At 39.3% G+C, this 15148-nt stretch overlaps 1 protein-coding gene across 1 annotated transcript in view; it reads right to left on the reverse strand.

The window, feature by feature from the left end:
- MADD (MAP kinase activating death domain) overlaps positions 1-15148 on the reverse strand; it is a 70911-nt gene that overhangs the window by 12168 nt on the left and 43595 nt on the right. Inside the window, exons 21-31 of the mRNA XM_034062627.1 lie at positions 12388-12485; positions 11769-11852; positions 10396-10554; positions 9598-9706; positions 8488-8608; positions 7183-7288; positions 5192-5302; positions 3626-3733; positions 3378-3542; positions 2184-2256; positions 1155-1261 (exon numbers count right to left, since the gene is read on the reverse strand). Coding sequence (XP_033918518.1) covers positions 1155-1261; positions 2184-2256; positions 3378-3542; positions 3626-3733; positions 5192-5302; positions 7183-7288; positions 8488-8608; positions 9598-9706; positions 10396-10554; positions 11769-11852; positions 12388-12485 — 1241 coding nt within the window. The remainder of the gene's footprint in view (positions 1-1154; positions 1262-2183; positions 2257-3377; positions 3543-3625; positions 3734-5191; positions 5303-7182; positions 7289-8487; positions 8609-9597; positions 9707-10395; positions 10555-11768; positions 11853-12387; positions 12486-15148) is intronic.

A 15148-nucleotide genomic window follows, 5' to 3' on the forward strand; every position in this document is an offset into this window, starting at 1 on the left:
ATTCATCTCTAATGATATCAAACTGTTGCTTCGAGACCAGGGTTTAATTTTCAGAGGCTTTAGACTGACATTTCCAATGACTCTGAAAATTCATCATGAACTACCACTGAGCTCCTCTTGCAGTTCTTCAAACTTCAGCAAATCCAATAAAAAGTTAAAATCTACAACTAAGTCAGGGCATAGGCTTGAATATTACCTTGGTAATAGATTGGAAGGAAACTGAAGGAGGTTCACAACTGTGCATTCTTTATACTGGCACATACAAACTCAGAGACACATGGTGCTGCTGTGACCTTGGGAGAAGTATTAAAGATTCTGAGCATGTGTATTTGAGATGCACATGCACTTCCAGTGGGATCTACACTGATGTATCCTCAAAGAACAAAGCTTGTGTGGGGAGAAAAGTCTAGTCAGGAGGAAAGGAAAAAGCACTCCACAGAGGACTGACAGAAGCTTTTTTTCTCACACACACACATTCTCTCTCTCCCCCCTAAAAATCGATTCTACTGTCCAGCATAACATGCATTTAATATCATAAGCAAAACAAAAAAACACAAAGCAAAATAAAAAACAAGGATCAAAGGAAGCAACAGAAACAACATCCAGAGAAAGGAAGAAATGACAGTTCTAGTTGTGTTTCCTCTATGCCCACTTATTTTTGTGAATTACAGCAAAAGCCACTTTTCCATTTTATTTTCATACTAAATTCTACAGATGATTTCACAAATTTTAACACTGTACCTGCAATATTCAATCACTTTAAGGTTCACTGCTTATGGCATCAGGATATGTTCACTGTGTGATACATTATGGCACTTTTGATTACTTATGTTTCACTTTTTCTGCCCCTTGATATACTGGCTACCATTTGTTCTGTGCTTGGACAATTCAAACCACCAGAAACTTGAAACCTGTCTCCATGCTTTTCTTCGGTTGATTGTAACTTTCCTGAGGATATTTAATTTCAGTATATTTTTACACACATTATATATATATTTATATATGCACCTGTTTGTGTGTAAACATACATATGCTTTTTTACCCTCATCAGGCTATCCCTTGTCCTTGCTGATATTCTGGGAAGAGGAAACACAAACACAGGCGTGCTGCAAAAAGCTTCATGCTCACAGTCTTCTCATAGATTTCCCTCATACCTGACTGTGCATAAATTTCAGGTTAATTCCTTCCAGTGTGACCTGAAGAAGACCTCCTTCACCCGTTTTCATATCCTGCACAGGGAACTCACCACCCAACTCAGGGCCTGGGATGGTAATAAAAATAATCAAAGAAAAAAAAACCCAAACAAACAAAAATATCCAGAGACAGAGAGAGAAAGAATAAAAAGCAGTCAGCCAAGTCATGACATGTGGAAAAGAAATATAAATCAATAAAAACATGATTTCCATTTGATGCGCATAGCAAGAGGACACTGCTAAGAATAGCAGGGAGCACTGAAGTAGAGTCCTCTCACTAATGACAGCATGCTGAGAATCACTAGATTTTTAAGTATCATAACAAAGTTCATCCTGGTTACATGAAGGGACATGGATGTCAGCTCAATTTGTATTTATTTAGTTCATATTGGGGTTTTGTTTGTTCATTTTAAAGGCCTTATTTCATTTCTGCATGGTAAGACACTGCAATCACACAATACCACAGCACAGTCTTAAGTACATGTGAGCTTGGTGATTTTGTATAGCATTGTTTTATTCTTTCAGTAATGAAAAAGTCAATATGGTTACAACAATAATTTAATAGAGGACACAAATAGATGACAATCTAGGTACTTTCACCTTTCTTTAGCATCATTCCGTTCAGTTAGAAGATGCTTTCTTACAAGTACTTTATCCTTTGTGCAGAACCACTGGAGAATGGCTTTCAAACACATTTTTAATACCGTATTACTGTCCAATTCTTAATACAGCTTTCAAAGACACTTTTTCCTCCTCTATGCTCAGTGAAAAGTCCAGTCTTTCATCCTCCTCCTCAAATTAAACTGAATAAATAGTAGCAGGAAGAAACTGATAGCTCTTCCAAGCTCCAGCTACATACACACATTTGTACAAAACTACCCTGAGATTTCCAAGTAAAAGGAGATTATGGTCAAAGAAGTTATTAATAGAAGAAATATTTTTGGATTGCAGACTAAACAATAAATGTTCCCAACGAGCAAAATCTTGTACCTGGTTTAATGCTTTGCTGTCTTGCTGCTGCTCGTTCCATACTATCCTTCACACAGTAGTATAATTCCCGACACTAATGAATAAAATAAGAGAAATACAATGTTGTTTTTTAAATTACTAAGGAAAAAGAACAGCAAGATTCAAAAGTTCTACACAAAAAAAAGGCCCTTGTGGGGCATAATGAACAAAAGCCTATAAAAGTTCAACCACAGCTAATTACTAGATGGTGGTTATATTACTTCTCAAGATGACAGAGAAAGTCTTTCATATAATTTCATAGCACAAGCTAGTGAAGTGTTCATGGCTTGGTACATGCCCATGAGTAACCTAACCAAGTTTACTCGGTTCCTATTGGCGAAAAAGCCTCAAAACAGTATCACAAATACTCCCTTTCAGCTTCCAGCAATCAATGTTACTGGTCATGCTCATATAATCTATTTTTTTGTTATTCACATCACTTTCCTTATGGAAGTGATCTATTCATGTTCCCCCCAACACACCTCTCTAGTATCAAATAACAGTTAAGCCATAATCTCCGAGTAAACTTTAAGAACATTTTCTATCTGAAACCCAAGATACACCCAATTAATTTTCCAAGTAACTTCTGTAGCACACTGCTTTTGTCCTCCTTCCCTTTGTATTCAGACCTGCATTACAATGATCTGGTCTGTGTAAAAGGAATTTTCTGAAGCAGAATTCTAATCCCTTTATATACCTCAAGGTAATAACCTTTCAATATAATACTTGCATTTAGAAATCTCCACCTTTGTTTGCTGGTCATTGTGGAGCAGTTACTGAGTTCTAAGAGTTACTGGACTTCTCCTAGCAAGTTTAAACTACTTCTTTATATTTGCAATTAATGATAAGGAGAAGAAAAGAGCTTTCATATTCGTGGAGAATGTAGGCATTTACTCAGTATTTAATGCTGCTTTCCTTCTTCTAACCAAAAAAACAAAGTAAAAGCTACACATGTAATGTCTTAAATTACATCCCGCTGTACCACTGTCCTCAGGTAAAGGACAAGGCCTAATGCCAGCTTCAGATGTCAGTCTGTTTAACAGCCACTGCAGCCCAGTAAGCAGTGCTGGAGAGGGCATGCTATTTTCTGATTAAACATGGAATATAACACACCCAAGATTTGTTTGTTCTACGTTTTTTTCCCTCAGTATTGCATGTATTAAACAAGATGCCTACCTTCTTTGTGTAGAACTTGTTCAGCTGAGTCTCCTGACCATTCCTCCGCCAGAGGCACAGCACTTTTGTTTTGGGACAGTAAGTCATGTTGATAAGCTTTTCATACCACCAACGTTCGTATACAGTTCCAATGTTGCTTCTCAGCACAATGCAATCATCACATACCTGGGAGCACAAGATACTATGTAAGACTTCTAATACTATTTACTGAGTGCTACTACTTGCATTAATATTATTCTTGTCTCTACCTCCATGAAGAATATGTCTCCAGTTGTGTCTGTCCCAGCATGTACTACAAAAGTCTGCTTCTTGATGTGGCGGCTGCCACTGGGTCTCACAGGGAGCTCCCGTCCATTCTAGGAAAAAAAATATGCAATCATCAATGAACTTTGAAACCAATTTCTTCTGATCTACTGAAAAAAAAGTCCATCAGGTGACACTAAAAGCATTTTCAATAACTTAAAGAAAAAACCAAATATTTTTAATACAGCTGACTTGAGGCAAAATTGGACAAAGCCTTAAGCAAAATGCTCCAGTAAGCTCAGTTTCAACAAGCGTGACTCTCAGTCATCAGAGCTTACAATATTCACACTGGTACCATACTCAGCATGGGGCACTGAGGTGTCTGCGTTCCAGTAGCATTGCAGTAAACTGGTCTGCTTTTTCACAAATAATTCTAAGACAATTTTGTGTCCTTTCTGTGCATAAAACTAAGTTCCAAATGTAAAAATGCCTTGAAAAATTAGCTTTCAAAGGGCCTAACTTGCATCCACCCTGGTGATGGCTGTATTAAAAGCTGGCCAGTTTTATTAACTTAAGTGTTAGCCTGAATTCTTCATGAGCATTACAGGATGCAAGGTTTATTCTGGAGGTGATCCTGGCCCTCTACTTTGCTCTCGTGAGACCTCACTTGGAGTACTGTGTACAGTTCTGGTGTCCTCAATATAAAAAGGACATGGAACTGTTGGAACAAGTCCAGAGGAGGCCAAGAGGATGATCAGGGGCTGGAGCACCTCCTGTATGAAGACAGGCTGAGAAAGTTGGGGCTGTTCAGCCTGGAGAAGGATCAGGGGAGACCTCATAGCAGCCTTCCAGTATCTGAAGGGGGGTTATAAGGATGCTGGAGAAGGTCTCTTTATTAGGGACTGTAGTGATAGGACAAGGGGTAATGGGCTAAAAAACAGGGGAAGTTTAGATTGGATATAAGGAAGAAGTTCTTTACTGTAAGGGTGGTGAGGCACTGGAATGGGTTACCCAGGGAAGTTGTGAATGCTCCATCCCTGGTGGTGTTCAAGGCCAGGTTGGACAGAGACTTGGGTGGTATGGTTTAGTGGGAGGTGTCCCTGTCCATGACAAGGGGGTTGGAACCTGATGATCTTTAAAGTCCTTTCCAACCCTAACTATCCTATGATTGTACAGCCACAGATAGTAGAAACAGTTTTATACAGAAGCTGATAGCTGCAAGTTTTATAATGACCTGGAAACCAGTGGAAGACTAAACACTTGTTACAGTCATAGTAAGAATAATGGTTCTCACCCTCAAAAGTGGTATTAAGAAAACATAGAGCTGTGGTACAGTCAAGTTTATACATACTTGCATTGCAGTTCGAACTGATAATTGCATAATATTATAATATTATAAACAGGGGATACAATCACAGTCTTTATTCTATTCATGTGAAGGCAGAAATTAATAATTCAATATAATTATTTGTAATATGTTTAAATGAGTGTTGCAGAGCATTTTAGATTAATTTTGAGATAATCTTTTTCCTCCACTGTAGCTCCCACAGATACATCACTGTTTTACTTACCAGATTGGCCAGTTTGTCTAGAATATCATTTATTTGCTGGCTGTGCACCAACCCAATATGTGACTTCCCCATCAGACGACGCACCTTTTTCCTAATATCATTCTTGTTCACCTAGAGGGCAAATATCAAGACAGTTACAGATGCTTCTCTACTCGCAGGTGCCATTTCCTATCTACCAAAATCAACATATCTTGTTTACCATTGCTAAGGTAGCAAAACAACTGCTCTGCAGCTCAGTCATGCTAGGATCTCTTTAGTCCAACTGTACAAGCACAAGCTGTGCACACACTAATTTTCCCAGCTACTGGGCAACTGATACTGTGCACAACAGATTTCCTGCTTTGGTCTTGCACAAGAGCAGCAATTCTACTACCTGCACTTCCAACGACTGACATCAAAAGCCTCAGTTCTCCATGTTGCCACTTAGATGATGAGTCCTACCTGCCAAGCTAGCTTCTGCACCTCTTCCTCTGCAAAGAGTTGTTTTAGTCACCTATGCAGCCCTCAGCACAAGAAATACTGATACAGAGGCATGATATCTTTGACAATTCTCAGTCTTTCACGATCTATTTCCCAGTCACTAGGCCAAGGCTCTAACAAACAATTGCAAATAGTCCCCAGACATCAGCAGGATCCTCCTAAGACGAGCTGCAGGAAAGCTCAGAGCAAAACATTTCTGCCTCAGGAGCACATTCAAAAGGTTATTATGAATGTCAGCCATGGATACTAAAGGCTTCAAGACAGTAAACTCATGCTTGGGTGCTGACTTCAAGCTGGACTGGACATTGTTTTTAATCCTATTGTGATTATGGCTTAATGCCATGGAGCATACAAAACAAACTCAAACTCGTTTCTTCTTTTGACAAGAGTTCTTTGCAGTTGAAAGAAAACATTGTATTTTTCAGGAATTTTTAGGTTAAAACTACTAGGCTTTGTTACCCCAAACCAAGAAAATGAATTATATACCAAGGTGTTGGGTTTGGAGGATTATGCTTCCCTTGACAGCTCAGAAGAATTCACCTCTCTAGTAATAGCAGGCCTTCCAACTTTGCAGTTTCTATTAGAAGCTGCCCTAAGATAAGATACCTTGGGTACAGTCTTTAGCCTCTTAAAGTTTTCACACTAACTGCTTAAAAAAATCCTACATACAAATAACATGCACCAAATTCTAGAGCCACCACTTTCTATCCCAAAACTGATAGTGTGGAGCAGGGAGGATAAGAAAGCATGACAATAACAAAAAACCCCTCCAACTAACAACAAAACCACCCCACAACCCTTCTTTTGCCCAGTTCTTCATTCTGTCCTCATTCTTGAGCATCTCTGAAGATGCACTGAAAGCTGTTGTGCTGGATAGCACAGTGCATCAAATCTATCAAATCAATGCACCTAAACTGGTTCTAAACACAACAAGAATTTTAGGAGATGGATCTTCCAGTGACTTTGAGGGACGGTTTGGGCTACCTAACAAATCATTCACACTAAACCAAATATATTGTAAGTAGCCACCTGCAGCATTAAGGTGGATACAGGCAGCCCACTGAATGAGAAAGTGGGTTGCTTACCAGAAACAGCAAATTTTGTGTTAAGTTATTGATACATATATTCACAATCTGCCCATGTTTGGAATTTGCAGCTGTGAGGAAATCAGGTTTAGAAGATGCTCTCTATTTTCTAACCCATACTCTTAAAAAGAAGAATGGCTACTAAAGTTACTGGTAGAAATAATACACTTCTATTTTAAATGGCAAGGTATATGCATACCCATGGCATAGAACATAGGCATGGAACTGCATAAACTCAGACAAGACCTCTCAAAGAATCTCCAGGTACTGAAGCCATTTTTTCATTAAGTTTAGGAGATGCTTAGAACACTCTTTTTTACTTCACTGTTCTGAGCTCCACAGACAAAGATGTACAGTTTCAAGACAACATCAACAAAATATTCTGCTTAAATCTGAGCAGTGATCTATTAAAGAGAAAGCAGTCACCTTTATCATAAGCATATAAGCAATCATATTATGCAGCAGTGTGGCCAACAAGCGGTCCTCATCATCCTCCAAACGCTTTCGATCGTGTTCTCCCAGGGAAAGATACCTGCAAGAAGAGCTAGATCTGAAACAGACTCAAAGGCACTAGCAGTGTGCTTTAGTGAATTAGATATTTACAAGTATATCATGATATAAATGATTAGATATTTACAAATAGAGCACCATTTGTAAAGTGTATGGCAAATAAAACCTCTAAAAACACAAAGCCAAATGGGGATTTTCCAGTAAACCACTGAGATCATTAATTAAACATTCCCATTAATTATTAACTGGTTGAAGTACATAACATCTGCTCAGTTGGAAAGCTCTCAGTAATCCACTGGGCTTATCCATTTCCTGGATCAGTCACAGCTCCATGACAATTACACCTGCAAGAAAAGGAGCATGAAACTCAGTTCAAGAGCTACCCGCCTTCAGAGCTTAAATACAGCTGTAAGGCAGGAGTGAATTGATGAAGGAAGAGCACAAGCATTCTCTTTTTCCAGAAAGGTACCAGTAGATGATGGAAAAAAACAGTTTTCAAACTATCACAAGCTCCTATTTTGGCTTCCAGATGCTGTGTTACATGATAGCACAGAATCATAGGATAGCTAGAGTTTCAGGGGTGCAGGTGGTACAGCTGCAGGTGGTAGATGGAGCAGGGAATGACCAGAGCTAAGGGGATGGAAAAAAAGCAAACAAACAGGTAGTGAAGTTCAGCATCTTAAAAGTAGTCCAGCTTTAAGCAACCACATGGATATTTCTAGAGAGTGGTTCCCTATTTGGCTTTTTGTTTAACTACAAACTGTGTAGTAAAAACACCTGTAAGTGACTTTGCATTTTGAGAAAACTCAAGATGCAATTCCTGAAGACATTTCATTCTCTCACTTTATGTCAACACCCTGATCATCTTCCTTTATTCCAGAATATAGTCATCTTGGCACACAAATCTCTTGCTTTACTACTTATCTAGTCTATTCCATCCATTCATACTGTGATTGTGCTTACATTACCCGTTTCTCATGAAGTATCACCTCTCCACAACAGTTAAAAAAAAATACACGTTGCAACTGAAGACACAATTGCACTAGCAGGAGATACCAGCCAGCAGACAAAGCACTCACTTGGGAACAGTAAGGCACAGTGACAAGGTTTACAAAGTGACAATAATACGTTCAGCAGAATTTAACTTAGTATCTTATCAATTTTTATACTATTTCAGCCCCAGTGCAATGAGAAGGAAAGAGGTCTACTAAAGAACTTTACCTGTCAATCATCTCCTGAGGTCCCTGGTCCATCCCCATTCCTTCTCTCTCTAACATCACGGCATCCAAAAAGGCATCTTCCCAGAACTGCATCTGATCCCACAGAGTTGAACGTTCTTTGCCTGTACAATGTATACAAAAAGTGAGCATTTATTCCACTTACTCCAGCTAAATACTTGAATTCCTGTTCCTTCCCACTCCTCGAAAATATCACAAGTCAACATGCAAGTAATCCTTTTAAAAAAAAAGGTTACTTTTAAACCACAACCAATATCACAACTGATATTGTGGTTTAAAAACGTGTAAAAGAGAAGACATCTCTCCCATGCCAATTCATAGCATAATCTTTTCAAACCCTTACAGAAGAGTTCCTCTCATCTCTATTCTTTAAGGAACATATCTTCTTTCATATACTGTTACCACTGCCTGAGGGAAACAGGAGTATCTCACACACACACAGATCACAGCAAACACACAAAGAAGTGGAAAGATAAGATTATTACTCATAGAGAAGGTTTCCATTGCAGCATCCTCTAACTGGTCCCAGACAGATCCTTTATCCCTACCTGCAGCATTCGAAGCAGGTAGGAACGTTTAAGTGGAAAGGATGAAAAACACAGGAAGAGAGAGCTCTTGATTAACAGCAAGTCCAGAAGAAATACATTGCAAAAAAAGTCAATATACTCCTAATCCAAGGATACACTCAAAGGCCATTAGCATTCTAATGTATTCTGTTCAATTACTTAAGCTGAAGGATCTTTTTTTCAAGATCAGTGATACTTTTTAACCTCTCATACCTAGCTAAATAAGTTCTTCAACCCTTTTTCCAACAGCTTAAAGAATTTATATGCAAAACCAGCAGGAGACTTGGACAAACTACATTCTATGCTAAGTACATCACTCACACCCATCTCCTCAGATGCTTATTCAATCTCTGCAGTAAATTTTTGGCTTTACTCTGAATGGCCTCATGCATCCTCCTATACTAAGAGCATAGGCAACACTAAGTGGTTAAAAACAGTCCCTGGGAATGTAAAATTCCCATTTGCCCCAGACATGGCTCCACCTGAACTTCAGTCTAAAACATCTTGTCCAAGCGAAAATAGTTTACCCAAAAGTCCTTCATAGAGATAGACACGTTGGTTTCCATCCTCTGGAGCTCTCCCTGGAGTGCTGCCTTTGCTGTCCTTCACACTCTGCTTCACGTTGTGAGACTTTGCCTGAATATAACACAAGAGGCATCAGACAATTTAACTCGTTGCTCTGCAGGACTGATTTTTGCAGGCCACTGTTGTGCTCAGTGGATGCAGTTTGCAAGCTTCAGTTCATGGATGCTTCTCCCATAGATATTCACAAAACCAATAAATCACTCTGTTCAAAGAGCACAGTAATACACTTGAGAGTATTTAAAAGTTATGATTACACTTCAAACAGCTTCTGAACCTGTTAACAGGTCATCCCTTTCCTGTATCAAACAGCTGCTCCTAAGAAACAGGGAATCTGTCCCTCTTATTTAGGTACAGTCGAACAGCGCTTATTGATGTTGCTTTGCCTCTGAAAGGCAATTGAACATCCACGTGGTTGAGAAAAATACTGAATGAGGGGGAATTAGATACTGTTAAAGCCTGTAACGTGCAAGATGTGAATCTACTATTCTCAGAGCCATGTATTGCTTGGAAAAAGAAGAAAGGTACATGGGTCCATATAAAATTACATCTTTAGTATTTTAATATTGTAAACCACTGCTGATTAACCTGTAGAAGAGAATCAGAGATCCTCTTCTATACATGCACACACATTGAAGTGATTACTGTAAATAAGAAATTTAATAAAATTAGATATAGTTAAAAGCAAACAACCAAACAAAACCAATAAATTTAAATAAAAAGGGAAGTCTCAATGTCCTTACAAAGATGGAGCTGGTAGCAGAGTTTGTCTCAATTTCACTGTCTGACACAGTGCCTCTGGATCCAGCCAAATTGCCACCGTTTTCTACACTGGGTCCATCACCAGCATTGCTGCTCAAGTCACTGTCTGCTCCTAATGTCTCTCCAGAACTGTTACTAACCTGTGGAGAGAAATAAAGCAGTTACCTTCAGTAGACAAAGACACTGAAGAGAGAAAAGATGTAAAATGTTTCTTCTTCATGCACAAAATAAGCAGCAGTACAACAGAAGGCCGCATTTGCCTTTTCTCCTTCGTAACATCATATTTTATCAAATCCTACTGTGCAGAGAAAGGTGAAGAGGGACTCAGAAAGCCCTTTTAGGAAGGGGCTGTTTAGATAGGAAGAACTGCTTAGAATGGTTTAGATTGGAAGGTATCTGTTAAGATCACCTACAGACAAGCCCCCCACTCAAGCAGGGTCAATGAGGCTACGTTGCTGAGGATCATGTGTAGTCAGGTTAGTAAAACCTCCACAGATGGAAAATCCACAGTATCTCTGGGCGAACAACTACTATGTTTTGACAACCCTCAAACTAAAAAAGTGTTTTCTTGTGTTCAGATGGAATTTCCTGTGCTTTAATTTTTGTGTTGGAACTTTTTGAGCCCGGAGGTGGGCATACTTGAGAATTAACCTGCTCTTCTAGACCCCTCTTCTATCTGGTGCAGTATCCAATAGAATACAGTGTTCATTGGAGAAAGACAATCAAAGCATTATTCCTGTTGACAGGCTGAGAAAAGATCCTGGAAAGCCAGATATTCACAGGTATGCAGCAGGTTTTAGAGATGGAAAACAATGAAGAGGACAGTTCCTTGGGTTTTGTCTCTGAAATAATCTGTGTCAGAAAGCATGGGGCAGGGAGAAGGCTCATTCTCTTTTTACTGAATGCATTGCTGCTACCTTTTCCTCTAGGGCCTATACTTGACCAGAAAGCAAGCAGACATCATTTGACTCAAGTACTTTAAGGTAATACATAAAAAAGTTTGTTCTTTTTTTGCTCTCAGGTTACATTTTTAAACATTATTCTTTATAGATGGTTTATATGCAACTAAGGCGTATTTACAGAATTATTGCAATCCACCAGTTCCATAAATACACTTAATATGTAGGAATATGTAACAGCAACAAGCACCAAATATGAAGGATGCAATCTGTTAGCAAAGCACTATGTTCTGACACCCATGCTTGCCACACACCCAGAGATGTGGAGAAAGAACTCCCCGACATACGTTATGCATGCATGACAGTATGCAGCCATACCACACAGAATGTAGGCATGAAGTGTCCTCCCCCACTTTAGCAAGCAATGACAAGATTTCACTTTGGCCACATCCTACCACTGTGCTGACTTCAGAATCCTGGCTTGTACTTCGGACCATAACTGTTGGTCCTCCACTGGGAAGAGAGTCGAAATCACTCTTCTGCAATCAATACACAGGACAGGAAGAAAAGTCACATTAGTTTTTATCATAAGGAGAGAATACCCCATTCCTCTGGGTCTTGAATCACACTCCTTACACTCCCTTGGTTTAATTAGCCAGCCACACTGAAACTGCTGCCTGCGTGACAAAAAGATCATGGGGTCACAGAATCATAGCGTCAGCCAGGTTGGAAAAAACCTTTAAGATCATCAAGTCCAACCATTACCCCAGCACTGCCAAGGCCACCACTAAATCGTGTCACTGAGGGCCTCATCTACACTTTTTTATGTAGCTTCACTGTATCTATAGTTTCTGAACATTTCCAGGGACAGTGACTCCACCACTGCCCTGGGCAGCCTGTTCCACTGCCTGAGCACCCTCTCTGTGAAGAAATGGCTCCTAATATCCAATCTAATATCCAAACCAGGAAATGGGGAAGACATTTTACACAATGAGCCTTTCAAGAATTCTCAAACCTGAGAAGTTAAATCTTTTCCCTTACCACATAAATAAAGCAAGTGTAGGAGCCACTGACCTGAGAACCTGAGGCCAAACTGAGGCCACTGTCTGCACTGATTTGGGATTTCTTCTCATCCGTTTCTCCCAAATCAAAGTGTTTCACACCTTCTGGCCCTGAACAAAGGAAAAAGTAAACCATTACTGCACCAAGAAAGAACACTAGGGCAGAAAGCAGATGACAGACTGAAAGCAGGAACAGTACCAAGAAAACCAATTTGGTTTCTCATTCCTTGGATTTAATTCCTTTTTTTTTCCTTGGTACTGTGAACAACAAGGCCAGTAGGACACATCTACCATTCTTCAAAGGTTAATTTGAATTCAAATACTCCAAAGGCATAGTCCAGGAATGACTATCACCAAACAGTACCTTGTTAGTCATTCAAGAGAGAAAACGGGACACACAAAGGTCAAGTAGCTTCCAGTTACAAAAAAAACCCATGCAGAGCAGTTGCCATTCAACTCTAGGAAGCCACTTCCTTTATTCTTGGTAAAATAAAGGATACCTAAAATTAAAACAGCTAATTTGCTCCAAGTCTTGGACTGAGTTTGTTATGTTGCCTGCAGCAACTATCTCCAATCAGGCAACACAAGGCAACGACTTAAGAAGTCACAATTGGTGTTACACCAGTAAGAATGTCAAGGCAGAAGCTTGGATGATGCTGTACTTCACAACACTCCCCAATTACATTAACAAATGGCTCTCCAGAGTTGACAGTCACATAGGTCAGTAGTGAGACAGGGAATCAGCAAGCATTAAGTCATGCATTAACCAGCAGATCCGAAACAAAGAAAGGGAACAAGGACAGAGAACTTTATGTTCAATTTCCCATGCAGTTCTAGAATCACATCATCTATTGTCCTCTGATGGGATGGCAGAAGGAAAAGAGCATGATGGATACGTAGAGCCTGAAAAGAAACTTGGATAAGCACTGAACAAGCTAAATAACGAGGCAAAGAAAGAATGTGTTATAGACTGTACACAGAATGTCACTACTCTCAGAGAGGGGAAGAGGCTGAATGCAACACTTCTGCCATATCCATATCTGCCAACTATTCAGTAACAGGAAGACATGATCAGCAGCTGCAATATTTGTGTTATATACCCATGACTATATCCAGAATTTCTAAGCAAACTAAGCCACTGATCACAACAACCTGGAAATTATGAGCATGTTTGTATTATATGTAATATCAGAGAGGGTAAGACAGTGAAAAGGAAAGAAAAAGGGAAGGGAGGAGAGAGAGAGAGAGAAGGATAATATACAAAGATCTGTGGGAGTGAATTTGAGATGGTATGTAAACTCATGAATAGCAAAGCCATAAGCGGGCTGTGCAGACCATACCAACTTACTACTCAACCATCAATTCTCCATTTGAAGTGTTTTACAGAGTGTGTTCTTCATTTGTTATAGTATTCTGCCTCTAAGTCCGTATCTTAGTTACTGTAAATCAAATCATCAAAGATTCTAACAAAGAGAAAGTATAAACCAAATTTATATGAAAAAAGGAAAATAAGTAAAAGTATCCTTTCTAGGAATTTGGAATCGAATTTTCCAATATACTCCAATATTCCAATATATTCCAATATATTCCAATAATATACATTGCTCACATCTAGAGGTTTACCTGCACTCATGCAAAAGGCCACCATTTCTATTTCTGAATAATGATGCAGACAGAAGTTTTACATCTCATTGCTACTGCAGAAATACTAAATTGCAGCTGTCTGGTTTTAGCAATTTAAGAGCTCCCTGTCCAAACACATAATTCAGATATATTTCTGTCAATTTGACTTTTAAAGCAAGTGCAACTGACTGAAGCAGTTCAGGGATTTGACAGTGGGGCAATAGTGGTAACTGAGTTCAAGGAGCACAATAACCACAATCACATCATTGTCACTCTAGATTTACAGGCACTTACAAACCTTCCCTTCCCTTCTTTATGGAGTTGGATGTCCAATACATATAAAACACCTAAACCTTAATCTACCCCTCCCAGTGTAGGCACCTACCTGAAAGGCCCACTTTGGGTGAGTAGGGGCATGCATGTGCTATGTGTGTCCCACACACTCCTGCTTTAGCAGAAAGCAAATCACATGTCATAAGCTGTACTGCAGAGCCGCCCCATTTTCGTCATTCTCTCTGAACTAACTCCAGGTACTCATTTGTACTTAACTGAAGTATGTACCTGAGGAGCCTAAAACTAAGGCAGCAAATCCAGGCCAAGTCAGAATGTCAGGAATTTTCACCCATTCATCTTAGCTATTAGTACTCCCAAACCTTCAGCCTGTAAAAGGGGCACCAGCTCTGCAAAGCAGAAACTACACTTCTGTTAGGAAACACCTACCACATCATGGTTGTTAGAAACTAGCTACTGTCCTGTCATATGTGCTTATTTACAACAGCAATAACCAGAAGAGCAAAACCTTGTACTATACCTGCAGGTAATATATAGTCAATGATTTATCCAACAACATATTTCAGTAGGTGTTAAGATTTGTGTAGATTTAGGCTACTATTTCAACTCTGCAAACAGCCTCACACTATTTCACTCCTCCTTTAATATGGCATATAAAAACCAAAATTAGGTTGATTCCTTATTATGAGTCTATTATACTAAATACAATTCTTCACATACACCTTCTCTCTCCCCCTCAAAAGTATTTCTTTTTGCAGACTGACTGTGGTCCTAAACTGTTCATGACTGATGCCAGGAAACAAAATTTGTTATCCCATGGCTTGAAAGACACAGAGAATTCTTAATTCCAGTAACATTAA

This window comes from Melopsittacus undulatus, chromosome 4, assembly GCF_012275295.1.
Source record: "Melopsittacus undulatus isolate bMelUnd1 chromosome 4, bMelUnd1.mat.Z, whole genome shotgun sequence".
In the NCBI taxonomy this organism is placed as follows: Eukaryota; Metazoa; Chordata; class Aves; order Psittaciformes; family Psittaculidae; genus Melopsittacus; species Melopsittacus undulatus.